Genomic DNA, 16,998 nt, shown 5'->3' with positions numbered 1-16,998 from the left:
GTCCAAACCATAATAGTTGCACCAATGTTGACACCTTTCGCGTCAATGATCATAACAGCCTATTCATGATCACTAATCAACCACTGCCACAAAGCTATGATTTTGAAAATGCCAAGTCTAAGCACTTCAATTCTGTTATATCAAATAGACAAGATGCGTAAAGAGTGACCCTACACTAATGCGAGAATGGTGCGTAAATAGTGGATGGTGTGCGGTGGATGAATGACAGACATGGAATATTATAATGCTGTAAAGGCTTTGGTGTTGAAAAGGGAGGTGAAAACAGCTATCGTGATTCCTGTTGGCTGATGATTGAGTGATAATTTTCTGAATTGCGTTTGAGAATCTCGAGCACAGGTCCCAGCAATCGTGTAAATGCTTTTTTGCCAAGGCTGGCACATTTGAGACGGTTCTGTGCAACCACTGTAGCGACACGTGGAGCATCATTAAGCAGTGCAAGTTCTATAAAGATGTAAGCACGTTGTCCCACGTGACGTGCGTATGGGAAAAAAAGCATTTACCTCCAAAATAGTTGCCCCGGGACAATGTATTGACTTGTTGCTGGTCATTATCTGACCCACGGCGATAGACAGCGGCATCACCAGATTCAATAATGTAAAAACGATCGCCTACATCACCTTCACAAACAACTTGATGACCAGGCTCAAAGTAAACTGTATCAAGAGCATCGGCAATTTTGTGTCGTTCGTATTCCTCGAGCGATTTTAGCAGAGGTACTTCTTCTAGGAATGACTCGTACATGCGGCGTTTGCGAGACGTGTTTTCCATTAAAATAGTACGAAAGGTGACACGGTCCAAAGCCCATAGAATAGCATCCGATGTTGCAATAATGGTGGCTGCACGTGGAGCATTGTACATTAGAGCCAACTCGCCAAAGCTGCCACCTGCTTCATAACTTGTCACCTTTGCTGGTGGTGCACCTCCTTTGCTTATAAGACAATCCAACGTGCCTTGCTCCACCACATAAAAGTAGTCGCCTACAGCACCTTGTTCAATGACTACATCACCGTTTGCCACATGTTTTTCAGCCATAGCATCCACCACGTCCTCATACTGCTCCTCGTCCAAGTTGCGGAATAAAAAGTTGTTGCCCACACTCGAACGAATGCGTTCACGTTGGCTATCTGACTTTGGAATAACTTGCTTAACATAATCATTGCCTTGAGTTGGTGCCATTGATTCTGCACTGACAGAGGTACGTCGATCACGGCTGTAATTGTTGCCTGCAGCTGGGGGTATTCCGGCAAGTGGTTCGGGGGCAAAATCATCATGCAATTCCTCGTCATAATCCTCTTCATCGTCTTGATCACTATCCATCAAATGATCTTGTGTCCTAGTAACTTCTAGCTTCTCATCACCAACGCTGTCGTCTGCTGCAAACAAAGGATGACATTCATCCACGCCAGCTGCTGTATATTAGTGTCTCTGCCACCACTGACCAATGTTCCTTTTCTTACCTTGCACATGACCTTGCTGTTCTCGGAATAAAACCCGCTGTTCCTGAAGTTTACGGTTGAAAAAGTTGGCACAGTACTGCAGCACATCTTTTGGCTCATCCCGACAATAGTCGGCATGTAGCTCAGTCAATAACTGCGTGTACTCATCTGAGTTGGCAAAGGTGAAATTACTGTCCAACGTCATATGCTTGCGTCAAAATAGTGGAGTAAAGGTGAGGGGAAAGGTTGAATATATATGCGTGTGTGTGAACAAGGAAAAGAGAGGAAGAGAGCGAAGGATAAAGCAATCAAAGTGTATGTGAGCGTGTGTGGGAGAAGCTGGCTCAAGCGTACGCACGCCTTTGCTCTAAAAGGGTAAGGCATTGTGCAACCTTTGTCCATACAAGGATATAAGACGATCATTGTTGCATAGCACCCTGCTTATTGATCTCGTGCTGCATTACTTAACTACGTCTATTGCCATAACTCAATATAAATGCCTCCATCATTCACTCTTTTCTCCTCGTTTTGAAATGTTCTCTAATTCTATTACCCATTGTGCTGTGCTGCTGCTACTACTCCTTCGTATCTATATAATAACAGCATCGTACTATATAATGATGGGCTGGATCCATTCTTTGATGCTCCATTTATCCTCTGTATTATTGTATTGTAATCTTTTTGAGCAAATACGCATGTTTCATATTACTGGCATGTTTGTCACACAAAATGATAACGACGCATTCGAAATACTGTCTAAATTTCTACCCGCTTTAATCCTTTTGCAAGTATTTACATGGGTGACAACATCAAGCTATTAGATCGTGAACGGCTCTGCGTTTCTGCTAACTTTTCAATATGCTCTTCCATAGCATTAACTTTTTGGATAAGTGATTGTGTCAATTCTTCTAGCTTTTCAAGACGTTCACCATCATCATCCTCGTTTTGGTGCAGGCATAAGGCTCTGTTGATGGGGAAGAAGCTGTAGTTGGCTTCCTTGAGACACTCAGAAACGTACGATTCTGGGCCAGTATATTCCGTACGGTCCTTATTTTTCAGGTGCACCATAAAGAACAAATACTGCCTGTAAATTGATATGTAAATATGGGTTGCATCTTCTCTTCGTGATGATTCCTTACCATATATTGTGATCATGTTTGACATGGTTATCAAATCCTTTTTTCGCATGACGTTGGAATTCAACAGAGGGTATGCTGCAGATGAAGCATGCTGATGAAATCTTGCATTAGCTAACCTATCATTCATACACCTCTCCCACCACTTACAATCTTTCATGTCATGCTGCACAGCAGAGCGCTCTAAATAAATCAATCAATTCTCTTTTTTTTCTTCGAGCATATGACATCAAAGTATACTTACCGTCACGAAGATGACCGAACGTATCAAAAATAATACCAAAGATAGCATTTAACAAGAATACGACAACCAGCAAAAAGAAGGACATTTCAAATGCCGTACGCCATCCACGGGGTTCTTCTGCTGCATCTGGCTCGAGAATATCACCAATACCTCCTCCTGACCGCACACTATGTTTATCTCTCAGCGAAATGTTCAAGGAAAACCATACGACTCCAAGATCACACATACCCATGAGATAGTACAGTGACAAAACACTTTGTTAGTGTAGAGCAATGAAGTCCTTTGGTCATATCAAATTCAAAGCGGAAGAACATATAGGCGATCACACTATGAATGTATACCACAATAATAGCAAGCAAGCCCTACAATCAATCGTACAGTTAAATACTGTGATACCAAATGAAACATTGATATAGCATACCGTTCTCGTGATAGAATTCACATTCAGCGTAATACTGGCAATGACACCTTGCAAAATACGATCACGGAATGCAAAATCCAAAAGATGCACCGAATAGAAACCTGGATTATATAATCCAAACACAGAAAAAACGAGCATGATCAAATGGTAAAGGAACGAGTGCTCACATAGACTCGCTACAATGAACCGTGTATCCATCTATTGTTACAATAATGGTCAGGTCACCATATCCCCATGCTATCGACGTGATATACTTGCCAGTCCACCCGTAGCCTGTGACAGCTTCCCTAGCAATGCCGACGTGATATTGCTGCTACTTCCACTGATACTCGTAGTGCTATTTGCCTGGCGAGCACCAGGTTGCATTATCACTGTGGAAGATACCTTGATCCCCGTATTGTGGCGGTTCACCAAAATTGGCAACTCGATAAAAAAGAATTCGGCCGTCGATAATGTCCAGAACAATAAATGAAAGGTACCCAACAGTAAACGGGCCATGTTCTTGAATCGACTGCAATAGGCGCTGGTCACCCCGTCAACAATGAGTATACTTTCGGAACAGCTGAGGATTAGCAGGTTGAGTAGTAGCGTTACGCCATACGACGCACGCCACCACCATGTACTGTAGCCCGTCAAGAATGAAAGGTATTGGCTGCGTGCTACCTTAGCATGGTTCTCGATTCTATATGCGCATGTATGTGATGAGAAATCTGTTTTCATGACCATATGTCCGACTTACTCATATATAATGTTGTCAGATAACTGTACAAAGTCCTCAATCTTGGCAGATGGGGAATCTCTAAATTTCGTATATACATTAATGTGTATAGTGATGATGGAAAAAGAATGTAATTACCGCTTTACGTTCCATAGGAAACGTTGCTTGGTATCTTCACGCAAGTACTTGCATACTTCAGGAATAGGAAACAGAACACGGGATAGCTGCTTCTCTTGATGGCTCTCCATGACAACCTCGATTTTCCCCGTATGGCTCTGGAAAAACTCAAAAGCACGATTACCGTCGAGCATAGTGCGCTGCGCCGTCATCCATGAGTTCAATATTTCGTAAGTACCTTTTTCACCTTAACTTACTTGGTTTTCATCAAGTGCAGGCCAGAGCGTCATTAGTAGAATACAATATTGAAACCCACTGTTGAGTTTCTCATAGGCGTGCGGCGCATTGATCTGATCGGCATTCTTGTCGTAGATGGCGTTCATATTATGCACAATCACCGACAAATCCAGAGAGCCTGACATTTCTCGAAAAATGGATTCGCTGTTTTCGATACCGCCCTCCAGTAAACTTAGCAGACATGTCACCACTTTGCTCTAAGTAAGCTGTAAGTACACAACGTATGCATGTGAGAACCCTTCACAACTCACCTTGAGCTCCTCAATGAGTGTGCTAGGACAATTGGTATAGCGTTCACGCAAAATGGTGTTGGCAGGATTCAAAATTTTGCCTGCAAAGATGGTCCGCTAAAAACCCGTTGTTGTAAGCAAGGTGAAACTTTGGCGCTTTCTCCATATATCGTACCTGGTTTTCAACGCAGCCTTGAGCCAATTCTGTGATTGTATCCAAGACCTGGATAATTAGACGCACGTTTTGAATGTTGCATATCGGGACAATCGTATGTAGATACTCGACTACATCCTGCACGATATTGAAACTCTTGATATTGTCAGGCTGGCGAGCCAAGTACAGTTGCAAGTTGATATTGTGACCTTCGACCATCAACTGTAATGCGCGCATCGTATCCTTCATGCCCTGAAAATCTTCGCTTGTGGTTCCAAATTCAGCTGTCTCACTCGCCATCAAGTTCGATATCTTCTGATACACCATAGGTGATGATTCAGCATTCTTGCTCACTTGGTGGTGATGACCTAGGAGCCGTTTACGCATATGCATCCGAGTCACGTCAAGCGAAGATCGATGACGTTGATGCTGACGTTTCTTTTTGTTGGTCGCTTGCTGTTCTTGCTGTTGCTGTTGTTTACGGCGGCTACTGACAGCAGCAGGTATCATGCTTTCCATACCATTAGGCCTTTTAGTCGGTAAATTGGATCCTAAAATTGATTGCTGGCGATTCATTTTGTATGCAGCACGAAGCAAATGTTGTTGTGCTTCCTTGAGAGATGCAATACCGCTCTGCAGGCGATGATGAAACGAATAAAAGAATCGCTCCTCTCTAAATTGAAAACTTAGATATATCAATTACGAACAAATTTGACATACCTAATACTGTAGAAATAGTCCTCCAGATTGTCCTATAAGGGCACATCTATTAGCATGTACTTTTAGCAACCTTTTTTTTACGTACCTGAACATTCTTATTGCCACCTTCGAGTAATGCAATCAGCAATTTCAAAGCAGCCTCAAAGATTTGTCGTCGTGGAGAGGACAGTAGATTCTGGGCAACCAGTGTACAGCCAAGCCTGTTCAAAGTATTTTGTGCATGGATCTTTTTCTTCTCAAGTATTTCGTATTGTACGGGATCATCGGAATGTGAAATAGAAGATCGTTCCCTGATGTATTGAAGTGGTATCTCTTCCAGGAGATTGATAGTCGCGACTTGATATTCTTCCCGGGGATCATGATGCTTGACATTGGTGGTCATGGATAAGTATTCAACAAGCGATTTGACATCCTGGTCAGAGCCTCGCGATGACAAGTTAAAATGGGAACCTGTAACAGCATGAGGTTAATATTCTGACATGCAAAATCAATAAACGATATCCTACCTAATTGTTTAAACTCAGTCTGCATAAGCGATTTGACATCTTTGTGTGCCGTCAATGCACGAATAAAGCCTTGGAATTTGGCATTCATTGAATCCAGTGGTCGCACTGAAGCCTTCGTTTGGTTGGTGAGTTCTACCATAGCTGCACGCAATCGGCTTCGCAGCTCAGTGGGGTCGATTACAGTACCGTGGAATCCGGCGACGTTAATCATACTATCCAGACAAGCAAGCGTGGTTTGCAACCTCTTTCGACCCGTGTCATCATCGTTGCCACTGCATCCAGGTACCGTCATTAACTCCACTGCCTTATCAATCAACCGAGGACATAGTACGCATAACATTTCATCCACTGTCATCTCAACAGACAGCGAGTGCTCAAACAGCGGGCGTAAAAACACAAGAATCCCATTGTAAACGTACTCAGTCTCCATATCGTTGCGCTCTGTGCTGCGTACAAAATCGGACATTTCATCGTAGCTCCACTGCATCAAAGCGCGAATACACTGGTCGTCGCTGTTTGATATGTGGGATAGTACATCAGGATTGTCGAGATAGGTCGAGGCAAGGAATCGTAGCATGGAAGCTTTGAGTGATAGATGCACATCATCATCCTTGATAATGATGAAAACGTCATGAATGCAAAATATAGTACGAGCAAACTAAAGGACATTGTACAAAAGTCAGCATGCATGAGTCCGAGAAGGAGCATGGAATATCACGTCCAAAAGAAAAAGAGACTTACTGATTGCCCAAATGCATTATCTCCTTGGCCACAAACAGCCAATAGATCAACCAATGCCACATAATAGTCATTATACTGCTTGCTGGCAACAAGTTCACTCGGTGATTTGAAAGGCACATAGAATTCCCGATTATCCATAATCAGTCGCATAACACAATCCTGGTGCTTTTTAAGAAGTTTTCCTTGAGCCTTGATAAGTGCAGTGAGGAGATGCAGGTATTCACTCTGTATGCCATGTGATTGTTCAAGGATTCTTTTGATGTGCCTCTCCTTAATACGTATACTAATGTATAAATTGTTTCCAAAGATATTGTACAGCGACCGGGCTAATGTAGGGTGTATTCCTCCAATATCGAGAAGCAAGTCCACATTAGAAAGCACCAACTGACTCTATAGCATACCCATCAGTAACATAGAGGAATACACCATGAAATATTTATGTTACCTGCAAATCCTTATCCTGCTTGATCAATTCTTGCAAAAACTCGAGGCATGTTTTGAGAACATTGATACGCACCATCTCATGATCGTTGTTATAATCCTCGTCAGACCCATCAAGCGATGATGGCACGGATGATGCCGAGCCTGCATGTTTCTTGTCAACCGCTTTTAGACTGAGCAATAACTCGATGACAATGGCGTGGGCATTCAGGTTGGTAAATATTTTGCTGTACACATTACGTTGACTGGCGTCACTATCCTCAAGATCCACCATAGTACCATCATAGTCAATTGTCTTGCCACGGAATAGATCAATAAAGTCGTAAAGAATGTGATCAATGCTCTGTAACTGGTTGGGTTCCAACTGCTCTCCGCCAAATAACAGGGACCGTAATTGAGTCAATCGTTTCTTCACACCATGGTAAACAAAGACTTGCTGAGGTTGGCTCAAAAGCAAAACCTGTGGTGCCTTATTGAACATGTCTATTATTCATATACGTAAGTAAAATCCCGCCTAACGCTATCATGTGATATATGTATATACCTTCAGAGTCATTGTAGATTCTATGCATGACAATGGCTGCAATCCGCTTTAAAGGAGCATACTTATACTTTAAGATATCCTTGAGAATTGGCATCAAGCTGTTTTCTCGTTGCCGTAACATCGTATCCTGGAAAATCTGTGTCAACACAAGTCGTGGCGAATGCTGTAGCTGATTATCGACTTGGCTACATGCACATGGATATAATTAGAGCATGAAGATATGTTAACCAGGACACCATACTCACGTCTCCATGTTCTTCCACTTGAAAGCTAGCTTGTTCATACGCACGCGAAGTCGTAAGTCGTATATGAGATCAAAGATTTCTAAAATCAGAATCTTGGTATTCATTACAGGCTGGGTCTCTTCGGTAAGGTTAAATCGCTCTTTCCTTAAATTATGATGTGTGTTAGAACATTGCTTTCTCAGCTTCATACAGCAGCATACCAACGACGTGCCGCGTCCGATTTGATTGATTTGAGATGTTCCTCGTTCCTAAAACGGATAATACTATTAATCCAATTTCTGCCACCTACGAAATTTCTCCATACCTTGCGTCTGTACGCCCATCCAAAACAAGAATTAAGGCTCGAAAAAGCCGTTTCATATCGCCTGCGTCAGTAAAGAACCCAAGTCGCAATTGTGTTTGCACCATCTTGAGAGTGGAACCAAGAAATTCAACTTCATCTCGATTCGCTGTAAACTACAAGAAGACATCATATCAATTAATCGAGAGATATAATAATTATGCTGCTAGTTTACCTGATGGCATTTGTCATCTAGAAACACCAATAGCCAATGCTTTAGCCGTTCAAAAAACTTGGGAGTATCACTCTCGGAGTGACCGATACCACAGCCTGGATAATCATCTGAGTCATCAAGTTTCTCATACTCCATGGAAAAGTCCGAGAGAATAACATTGCTGAATGGTTGGACATCAATATAAAGTACTGAATATGATAGTAACTTAGAGTTAGCATACTACAAAGACGTGAACTTATTGCCCATTACCTCTCAAAAGGTCACAAAACTTCGCTCGAATGCGATCAGGTAATGTGATATCTCCAAGGCACTTGAGACAAATATCCTTAGGAATACACTGTCGAGCATAATCCACTACTTTAGGGGTAGCGCCAAGTGATACTGAACATATCAGCTGCAGGATGCTGTGTAACATGTTCGACAATGCTGGCTTATCCATTACTAAATCGGTCAAGCTATGCCAGGCTTCATCATCTTGGTCCAGGATGCGTACTCGCACTCTTCCATCTTCCATACGTGTTTCCAAGAGAAATGATGGATCAAATACGCGGGTTGCAATGTAGTTATGATGTTGTGTGAGAGCGTCATTTCGACAAAGAGTGCTCAAGAGTTCAATACTGCTAGCAGCTTCATACTGGTCCTCATCGCCACTCCAATCGCCCATCATGCGACGTGACTTGTCAAAGGCTTGATCGATTAAAATACCCACTGTATTGTGTTGAGGTCGCATGTTACACAGAAAATCGACAATGCCCGAATTATTGGAGATCAAACGCACCAAAAGGTCAGTCGCACCAACTCCACATGTAAGATGGCGCATAAACAGCTCCACCCCTGTATCACCAGCAACATGGATCACGTGCCATTGGTTTTCTACCACATTGCTTGGGTCGTTGTAATCATCGTCTTCGCCACCGCTAATCAGAAACACACGTAGCAGATTGTAGCAAAGTGAGACTATTGATTTGAGGTGCGGCTCACTATTGTCCAATAAGCCTCCGACAGAAACAGCGTGTTCGGTTTGATGTTGAGGCTGGTGACTGGGACCACATTGAAGAGATGCACGTGTCTCATATCGCTTGGATAGATCGAATGGAACGCGGATCATGGCAATAATAGTTTCAATGATCCCAATATCGCGTAATAATGATTGATGGTCTATATAAACAAGGTTTAATATACATATATATACATATACATTATCGAGTACATGTTCCTTATTTACATTTAATAGGCAAGCCATTACGCAATGCTGGATCAAGCTCACGGCTGTCAGTGCAAAATTCAATGAGTATTTGCTACGAATAATATGATATCGATTAATCTTGATATGTAATTGAAAAATGTGTTTGCACCATACCAGGATATCAGTGATCAGAATGTGCTCTTCGTCTGATATAGGGAATCGGCTACTGATCGTGTCATCTGAAACAGGTCTGCTTTGCATTAAAAAGCATTGCAATTGTGGAAGCAGTTCATTGACAATATTAAATGTATCCGAGAGTTGATTGTCTACAAGGGTGATGGAGAAGCAGTCGTGATAGTGAAATTCTTGCGAAGCCGATATCTTGGATATTGGAGAACCGGTTGCCGAGGTTGAGGATTGTATCTGATCATCTGCAGATGAAGAATCGGTGGAGAAGAATCGGGTTGGTTGCTGTTGCTGTTGTTGTTGATGCTGCTGTGAGAGTGATGGTTGACTATTATTGGTTGTATCCGTAGGATCCGGAGTTAAGGTAAGTGCAACAGGAGTAGGTGAAAGTGACGATGATCTCAGCTCAGTTTCTGTGGCAGCATGCATCCAACATTTTGTCAGAACGTGTTGAATACGGACATAAGAACCAAATGGGACACCTGATCGAGAGGGATCCGAGACAGGTACAAATTTGAAAAGAGTACCATCGTTGCCATCGATACAGCGTGGATTTCTTATAAGACGAAAAGAATAGGAGATCTTCTGTGTATTCATGTCGATGCTAACACTGTTGGGATCAATATGAAGATATGCACGTGACGCAGCATGTCGAATACGAATAGGCTTCTTCCATTGAATTTTTGATCCATCAGAAGGGTTCACGTTCTCAATCTAGATTGCATGAAATAAGCACATAGTCTGGTTACACAATTAACACATGCTTTTTTTACCTCCCAAAATGCCAATGGCGAATCACTCTCTTTGGGATCAAGTGGATTAATGATATGCTTACGTAAACGCACACCATGTTTGTCCCTGATTAAGGACATACATATTAGTGATTGAACCCATTCATTGCGATTGATAATATCTTACCTCTGCAAAACAGGAGATTCCAAATAGGCTTCCATTTCTTTATGATAGAATCGGATGTATTGAGCAGAATTGATGTACTTTGCAGCTTCCGGATCATGACCAGCACGTGCGGATCGATGACATCGAAACGTCCAAGATGCGATTCGAGTATGTGTATAAACCTCATAATAGTCCGTATTAAAGGCGGATGAATGCAGTACTCGTGATCCAACATTAAGAAATCCCTCAGGACGAAGGCATTGTAAAGCCACCGTATCACCCAGTCGTACAGGTTCACCATCCACACGAATTCGATAGCGTGGCACAATACGAAAGTATCCAACAACTTCATTCGAGAGATTGACTTGCAAGTGGGAAGCATCCGAACGGCATGGTTTACCAGTCACTGTCAGGTACTTTTTAAAATGAGCATTGTACAACTGCACCACCTCGCCATACAAGACCGCATTGCCATGCACACGCCGCCGCTCGGTCTCGTTCTGTGCTCGTTCCTTGGCTGCTTTGGCTTCCAGCACACTTAATTCAATAAGCTCATCAGGTGATCCTTCATAATACAAGCTGTCTCGTTCATCCTCGCTTCCAATAAATTGTTCCAAAGCACGTCGCTCCGAGTAGGATTGTTGTGGTTCAATACGAAAAATGCGCGTTCCAATAGCTTCCAAAGGCAGTGTTTGATCTTGTTGTTGTCGTTGCTGCTCGGTTAACAATGGTGCTCCCACTCGTCGGGCACAGGCTCTCGTCTCGAGTGGATCTTCCACACTTAGTGCATTGCCATCCTCGTCGAAGAAACAAATCTCATCGCCAAGACACAGAAACTGCTCCTTGCTTCTTGCCATTGATAATATAGTCAACAGCCGACAGCAATAAAATGGAGAAAAGTAGAGTTTGGTGCAAACGAGATACCAAATATGGTGAATCTTTTTTTGGCATGTAAAGGCTCGTCGGCAAAATGGAACAAGGCGATGGTCACGTGATTATAAACTCCGTCAATACATCGAGCTGATGTTGGAAGTACAGTCATTTGCTATGGGCATGGGTATTTCTGTGATCATATAAAGGGAGAAGCTGGCTGAGACTAAAGAATGTGCTTGTGATGGATGTACAGGCCACTGCGATTTTACGAATTACATGATTGTGGCCGAGAGTTTGGGAATTGAGACCCTCTAAAGCATATGATGATAAAGTCATGATAATATACAGGCGATGGGATAAATCACAGGCATTGCTCGGTGTACGACATCCCTTCATCATTTTAGCACTTGACCCCGATATCCCTGAGATGCCCAATCACATCCTTTACATTGGAGCGCTCAGGCATGATTAGAAATGCACTCATCACTCTTGCAACTTACCCATCTGGCTGTATGCATTTGTGTTAGGCCCTATGGTGAAAGGAACGGCATGTAATCAGAGGCACGATACAACACGGATGTACAACGAGAGGAACGACATGTAATCGGAAGCACGATGGAGGAAATAATCAGTGCGAGGATTGTGGCACTTTACTAAACTTTGCACCTCCGACAAGTGTTGTTAAATGTCACTCACCTAGTTAATCCCTAAGCTACCTGCGTCCGTATCACGGATCCTCAAACTTGTATTCCGCTAATTTCTTTCCACTGTATGGGAAACTCTTCCAACGTCGACAACTTTTGTGGTGACCTTCAACTATAACACTACGTCGATAATGTCTGAAAAAAAATTATCGTCGAATATTACCGAATCGGCACAAGATGACAATAGCAGCGTTCTGCCATCTCCACCTCATCCAAAGATTTCAACCACACTTGACGAAGTTGACTTGCTCCTCCAACAAGACCCTAGGGATAAGGTGAGAGAATACGTTATCGCATTTATCCTCGCGATATTAATGCCAAGATGCCATATTATTTTAGGATCATATGTCACCTTTCTTGTCAAGCGAGGATGGTTTGGACAATAATGATAATGAATTTGCACACGTGACATGCGACCAAGTTGATGGTACCCGGGAGGGCAGGACTGAATAAGTGATGTTCATCAATTCATTGCAGTCAGTAGACCACATCTCAGCCTTTAAAGAAGACGAGTTTGTACGACAAGCGCTTGAGCAAGGCATGGATTTAAGAGAATATGCGCAACAGATTGAGCACGAACGCAGTGAAGTGCAGCGAGACATTGAAAATGATCGTAAGTGTCACCCATGCTGATGTACATGCTAGCGGCTGATAAAACTTTGATGGCGCTATTAGATACATTGCATCTTCATTCATTCCTCAATTTGCATTCTGAGATCCAAGTAAATTCATCATATCATATAACCAGCTAAAAGATTTCGGTTTGCTAATGTTCATATGTATAGTCATGTGATGATACTCTCAGACGGATGGAGGAGCTATTAAGTGTATTTCAGAGCGATCTTGGAAATATCAGCGGTGAAATTCGAAGTCTTCAAGAGCACTCTTCCCATATGAATATCAAACTCAAAAATCGGAAGGTACGTGTTATAACAACATGTCTAATTTAATATTCATCTTTTTCGGTAAGGCTGTGGAGAGCAAACTCGGTAAAGCGCTACAAGGAATGGTGATCTCGCCGGATAGCGTAAAGTACGTACAAAGTGTATGGTTTCTGCAGCTCATCCGATATTGAACAAGGGTTGATGGACACGTAGGAAAATCACAGAAGGCCAGATCGACGAAATGTGGCTGCAATACCTCTTAAGTGTGAATCGACAGATGCGTTTTGCGAAAGCCAACCAAAACAAGCCTATCAAAGCTTTACGCAACGTAGGACCCGAATTGGAGAAATTACGTCTGAAAGCTGCAGGGACAATCCGAGATTTCTTTATTGAAAGAATTCATGCGTTGCTTGTACCGAATACCAACGTCCAAATTATGCAACAATCGGTCTTTCTGAAGTACAAAGCGCTACATCAATTTGTGTTGGAACGTCACCAAGACGCAGCAACCGAGATACGGCAAACTTACATCAACGCATTACGTTGGTATTTTCATAACCATTTTGAACGATATAGCAAAGGCTTGAATAAGCTACAGGTAGTATGAGAATCTAAGATGATTTCCTTCATTGATATACTTTGTCAATAGACTATTACTGCCGATAAATCCGATCTTATCGGCGAAGAGCATGGGCGAAAAGGTAAGCTGAAAATAGTACGTTACAATAATAACCTAATTCATGTAGTAATAGGTGGATTATTCAGTGGCAGCAAGCTCTCCCTAAAAGATAAAGCCAACGTGTTCTCTTTGGGTGACCGTATCGAAGCGTTACGGATGCAAGACCAAGGCGTAATCTTGGTACATATAGCAGAGGATAAAGAGCAGGTAGGAAAATAGTTGTCAGTCTGTTTCTGTGCTTTGTTGCTAAACTTAGGAGTAGAGATATCAGTTTGAACAACTCTTTCGAAGTTTCAACCTTACCTTGATCGACAACGCAAGCTCAGAATACCTTTTCATTCATGAGTTCTTTTCTTCATGTGATACAAAAAAATCAGCTGACATTGCAAAGATGATGTTCCAAGAGATCTTCCAGCCTACAGAGAAGGTCGGAGAGGTAAGAGTATTGCTTGATTCACTTGCCTCCATTACTCATCTATTTGGCTGTGAAGGACTTTACCAAGAATTATATTGAAAACTCCTATGATGCCGTAGGTATTCTGCTCTGTATTCGTATCAATACACAGCTGGCTTTGGAATTACAACGACGACGAGTGCCGGCTCTAGAGAGATATACCAATTCAACGAATATGATCCTATGGCCACGGTTTCAACATGTCATGACACTTCATGTGGAAAGCTTGAAGCGCATGGCAAATACAAAGGCAATTTTGAATTCAATCAAGGATATCCATCCACACTATGTATGTATGTGCATGCAGCGTCGAAATTTCGCGTTCTCATTAATGCTTGGCATTAGATTACTAGACGATATGCCGAATTTGCAGCATCGCTTTTGGTTCTAAATGAAGGCTATGATGATGCCATATTGACTAATAGGTAAATCAAACAATTAGTTGTTGTATGCATCACTCGTTTACACTAAAATGATGTACTCCTTTTATTTATTCATAGCATTCATAAATTGAGGAACGAATTCGAGGGCTTACTATCTCGGATGGCCAATGAGTTTACTGAAGGTCCACGTCGGATAGCGTTCTTAATCAATAACTACGATGTGATTGCATCTGTGTTTCAGGTAACAGACGCCGTAGACTACTTTATCACTCAATCAAATACTTATCTAGTATTCCTTAGGAAACTCAAAACAGAGCATTGGAACATGAACTAGAACACGTTCAGCAACTTTTATCCTTGCATACGGGAGCATTTGTCGATGAACAGCTGAAACCGTACTTTGGGCAGATGATGGCGTGCGTCAAACTTAATGAACAATCAGATACGGTGATGCAGACGGAGACAGGCAAGAAACATCCAATATATTTGCCGAAGAGCTGTATTGACCCTACGATCACAATAGATGACTTGCAGAGGATCTCTCATCATTTTGCACAGACCTGGCGTCAATCCTTGACATCTATCAATGCTTCGGTTATTCAATATTTCTCGAACTTCAAGAATGGGACTGCAGTATTACACGCAGTGTTAGGTCAATTGATAGTCTACTACACCAAATTTTTGGATTTATTAGAACAGCGCGTTGTAGGCGGTGTGCAGCCAGTAGGAGTCCAAACGGTCATGGTAGAAATAAAGAAATTCCGGAACACTTTCTAAAAGCTGCGGTAGCGTTCATAGTTTGAGCTTTTACAGTTTCTTCTTGTGCATATGGACATAAGCATATAGAATTTACTAATGTAGTTGCTTTCATTATGCTAACAGCCAATTCCCTGTATTGCTACATATCCTCGGTCGACCACGCATGCGCTTCGACTGCCCGTGCTTGTTTCTGGTTTAAGTTTAATAGAAAATGGTCTTCAAAACCATTGGAGCGATCGACGCCGTCCCATCGATATCCAGGCTGAATCATATATCGATTTGGCTTCCATGAGCCTTTGTAAGTAGGGCGAACCAAATTTGTCGTCGACCGGCTTCGACTCTGTAAATACAACACATGTCAAGTTCATATTCATTACAAGATTGTCAGGTTTACCGTCAAGAATCCTGCAGCCGGATCATTCCATCGTTGCGTGTCTTTTAGCCCTTGATTGTATTCTAAATCATCCACGTATCTAATAATTCATTCCATGTGTTAATTCTTACGGCTGGTACCAACCAACGAATTGTGTGCATCATACTACGTCCGTTGAAGAAATAAACAGTTACCTGGCTAGCGGTTTGTCTTTCTCTTCTGCAAGTTGTTGCGACTTTTTTTGCACTTCGCTCCGTTGAACCAACCCTTTTCCCCATTCCATCCGCTGCTCTTCTTTTTCCATGGCATCCTTTCTCGCTTGTGCTTCTTTCGCCTTCTTAACTTTTGGATCGATGACACGACCAGTTTCATCACGACGAACTGTATCAGCAAAACGTCCTGAGTCTCCCTCTTTTAGTTTCTCGATCATGCGTTGCTCTGCAATCTTGGCCTTGATCGCTTCATGCTTGAGTTCTTCGCTTTTCAGTAAACCCGCTTTCTGTCCGCTCGTCATTTTTGGTCGAGAAGAGGATGCATCCTCCGTAACGATAACAGGTTGTTCATCTTCTAAATCCTCTTGGTCTTCTTCCCGTATCAACTGCCAACTGTCAACAGCTGTTGAGGGTATTCCTTTGTTGTAGCTGACACTGCCCGTAGAGTTGAAGTCACCCAGTTGATGTTGCTCACGTGGTCGTTTCTTCCTTTTGCCATCAGTTGTTGATTCCGTATTCTTCCAATCAGCAACATCTTCGTCGAAGATATCCAGATTTCCTTTCTGAATCATTGTTCTGGATTTCTTTTTCTTCTTCTGTAATTGACTGCTTGACGACGAAAGGTACTTTCGAGCAATGTAATCCTTGGTAGCTGCATCCCCTTGTCCTCTTGCGAGGTACTTTTGCTTGAAAATTGCGCTCTGCTCGTCCGAATCCATGTGTGCGCGTACCAGAACGAGTTTACACTTATTCAATCTTCCAAACTCCAGCAGAAGGGTAAGCTTTCTCCGACCCCGCGAAACTTGGAGCAGGCTATTGACACCGCCTTGCACACATTGGCCAGTTCTTTCAGGAATTATTCCCTCGAACCCCTCATCCCAGTCACCAAGCCAATGCCAAAGAGCACCTTATCTTTGGTGTC

General features: G+C 42.5%; 4 protein-coding genes across 4 annotated transcripts; 1 reads left to right on the top strand and 3 right to left on the bottom strand.

Annotated features, from left to right (window-relative positions):
* Window positions 1–286: 286 nt before the first annotated feature.
* O0I10_012670 (uncharacterized protein) lies at window positions 287–1,662 on the bottom strand (the record flags this gene model as incomplete). Its single annotated transcript, XM_058492561.1, has 3 exons — window positions 287–462; window positions 522–1,427; window positions 1,479–1,662. The coding sequence occupies 3 exons, from the start codon at window positions 1,660–1,662 to the stop codon at window positions 287–289; spliced, it is 1,266 nt and encodes a 421-aa protein (XP_058336674.1).
* Window positions 1,663–2,249: 587 nt separating this feature from the next.
* Window positions 2,250–11,612, bottom strand: O0I10_012669 (uncharacterized protein; the record flags this gene model as incomplete). Its single annotated transcript, XM_058492560.1, has 27 exons — window positions 2,250–2,541; window positions 2,597–2,687; window positions 2,744–2,776; window positions 2,838–3,004; window positions 3,066–3,199; window positions 3,259–3,456; window positions 3,517–3,940; window positions 3,998–4,057; window positions 4,115–4,293; window positions 4,351–4,587; window positions 4,642–4,737; window positions 4,796–5,447; window positions 5,495–5,526; window positions 5,580–5,944; window positions 6,001–6,658; window positions 6,742–7,131; window positions 7,187–7,665; window positions 7,727–7,911; window positions 7,972–8,115; window positions 8,172–8,219; window positions 8,276–8,427; window positions 8,487–8,674; window positions 8,736–9,644; window positions 9,712–9,784; window positions 9,847–10,572; window positions 10,632–10,716; window positions 10,777–11,612. 27 exons carry the CDS (start codon window positions 11,610–11,612, stop codon window positions 2,250–2,252), a joined length of 7,833 nt encoding a protein of 2,610 aa, XP_058336673.1.
* Window positions 11,613–12,677: 1,065 nt separating this feature from the next.
* O0I10_012668 (uncharacterized protein) lies at window positions 12,678–15,509 on the top strand (the record flags this gene model as incomplete). The annotated part of the gene is made up of 14 exons (XM_058492559.1): window positions 12,678–12,759; window positions 12,817–12,945; window positions 13,008–13,054; window positions 13,118–13,252; window positions 13,303–13,364; window positions 13,430–13,814; window positions 13,866–13,917; window positions 13,963–14,102; window positions 14,158–14,331; window positions 14,387–14,638; window positions 14,695–14,774; window positions 14,850–14,973; window positions 15,033–15,198; window positions 15,256–15,509. The coding sequence occupies 14 exons, from the start codon at window positions 12,678–12,680 to the stop codon at window positions 15,507–15,509; spliced, it is 2,082 nt and encodes a 693-aa protein (XP_058336672.1).
* A 121-nt stretch (window positions 15,510–15,630) lies between these two features.
* O0I10_012667 (uncharacterized protein) lies at window positions 15,631–16,795 on the bottom strand (the record flags this gene model as incomplete). The annotated part of the gene is made up of 3 exons (XM_058492558.1): window positions 15,631–15,831; window positions 15,886–15,964; window positions 16,059–16,795. 3 exons carry the CDS (start codon window positions 16,793–16,795, stop codon window positions 15,631–15,633), a joined length of 1,017 nt encoding a protein of 338 aa, XP_058336671.1.
* Window positions 16,796–16,998: the final 203 nt, after the last annotated feature.

Source organism: Lichtheimia ornata (genome assembly GCF_029851405.1).
Source record: "Lichtheimia ornata isolate CBS 291.66 chromosome Unknown scaffold00145, whole genome shotgun sequence".
Classification (NCBI taxonomy): domain Eukaryota; kingdom Fungi; phylum Mucoromycota; class Mucoromycetes; order Mucorales; family Lichtheimiaceae; genus Lichtheimia; species Lichtheimia ornata.
The sequence above is the reverse complement of the archived record's forward strand: the minus strand, read 5'-3'. Positions and strand labels throughout refer to the sequence as shown.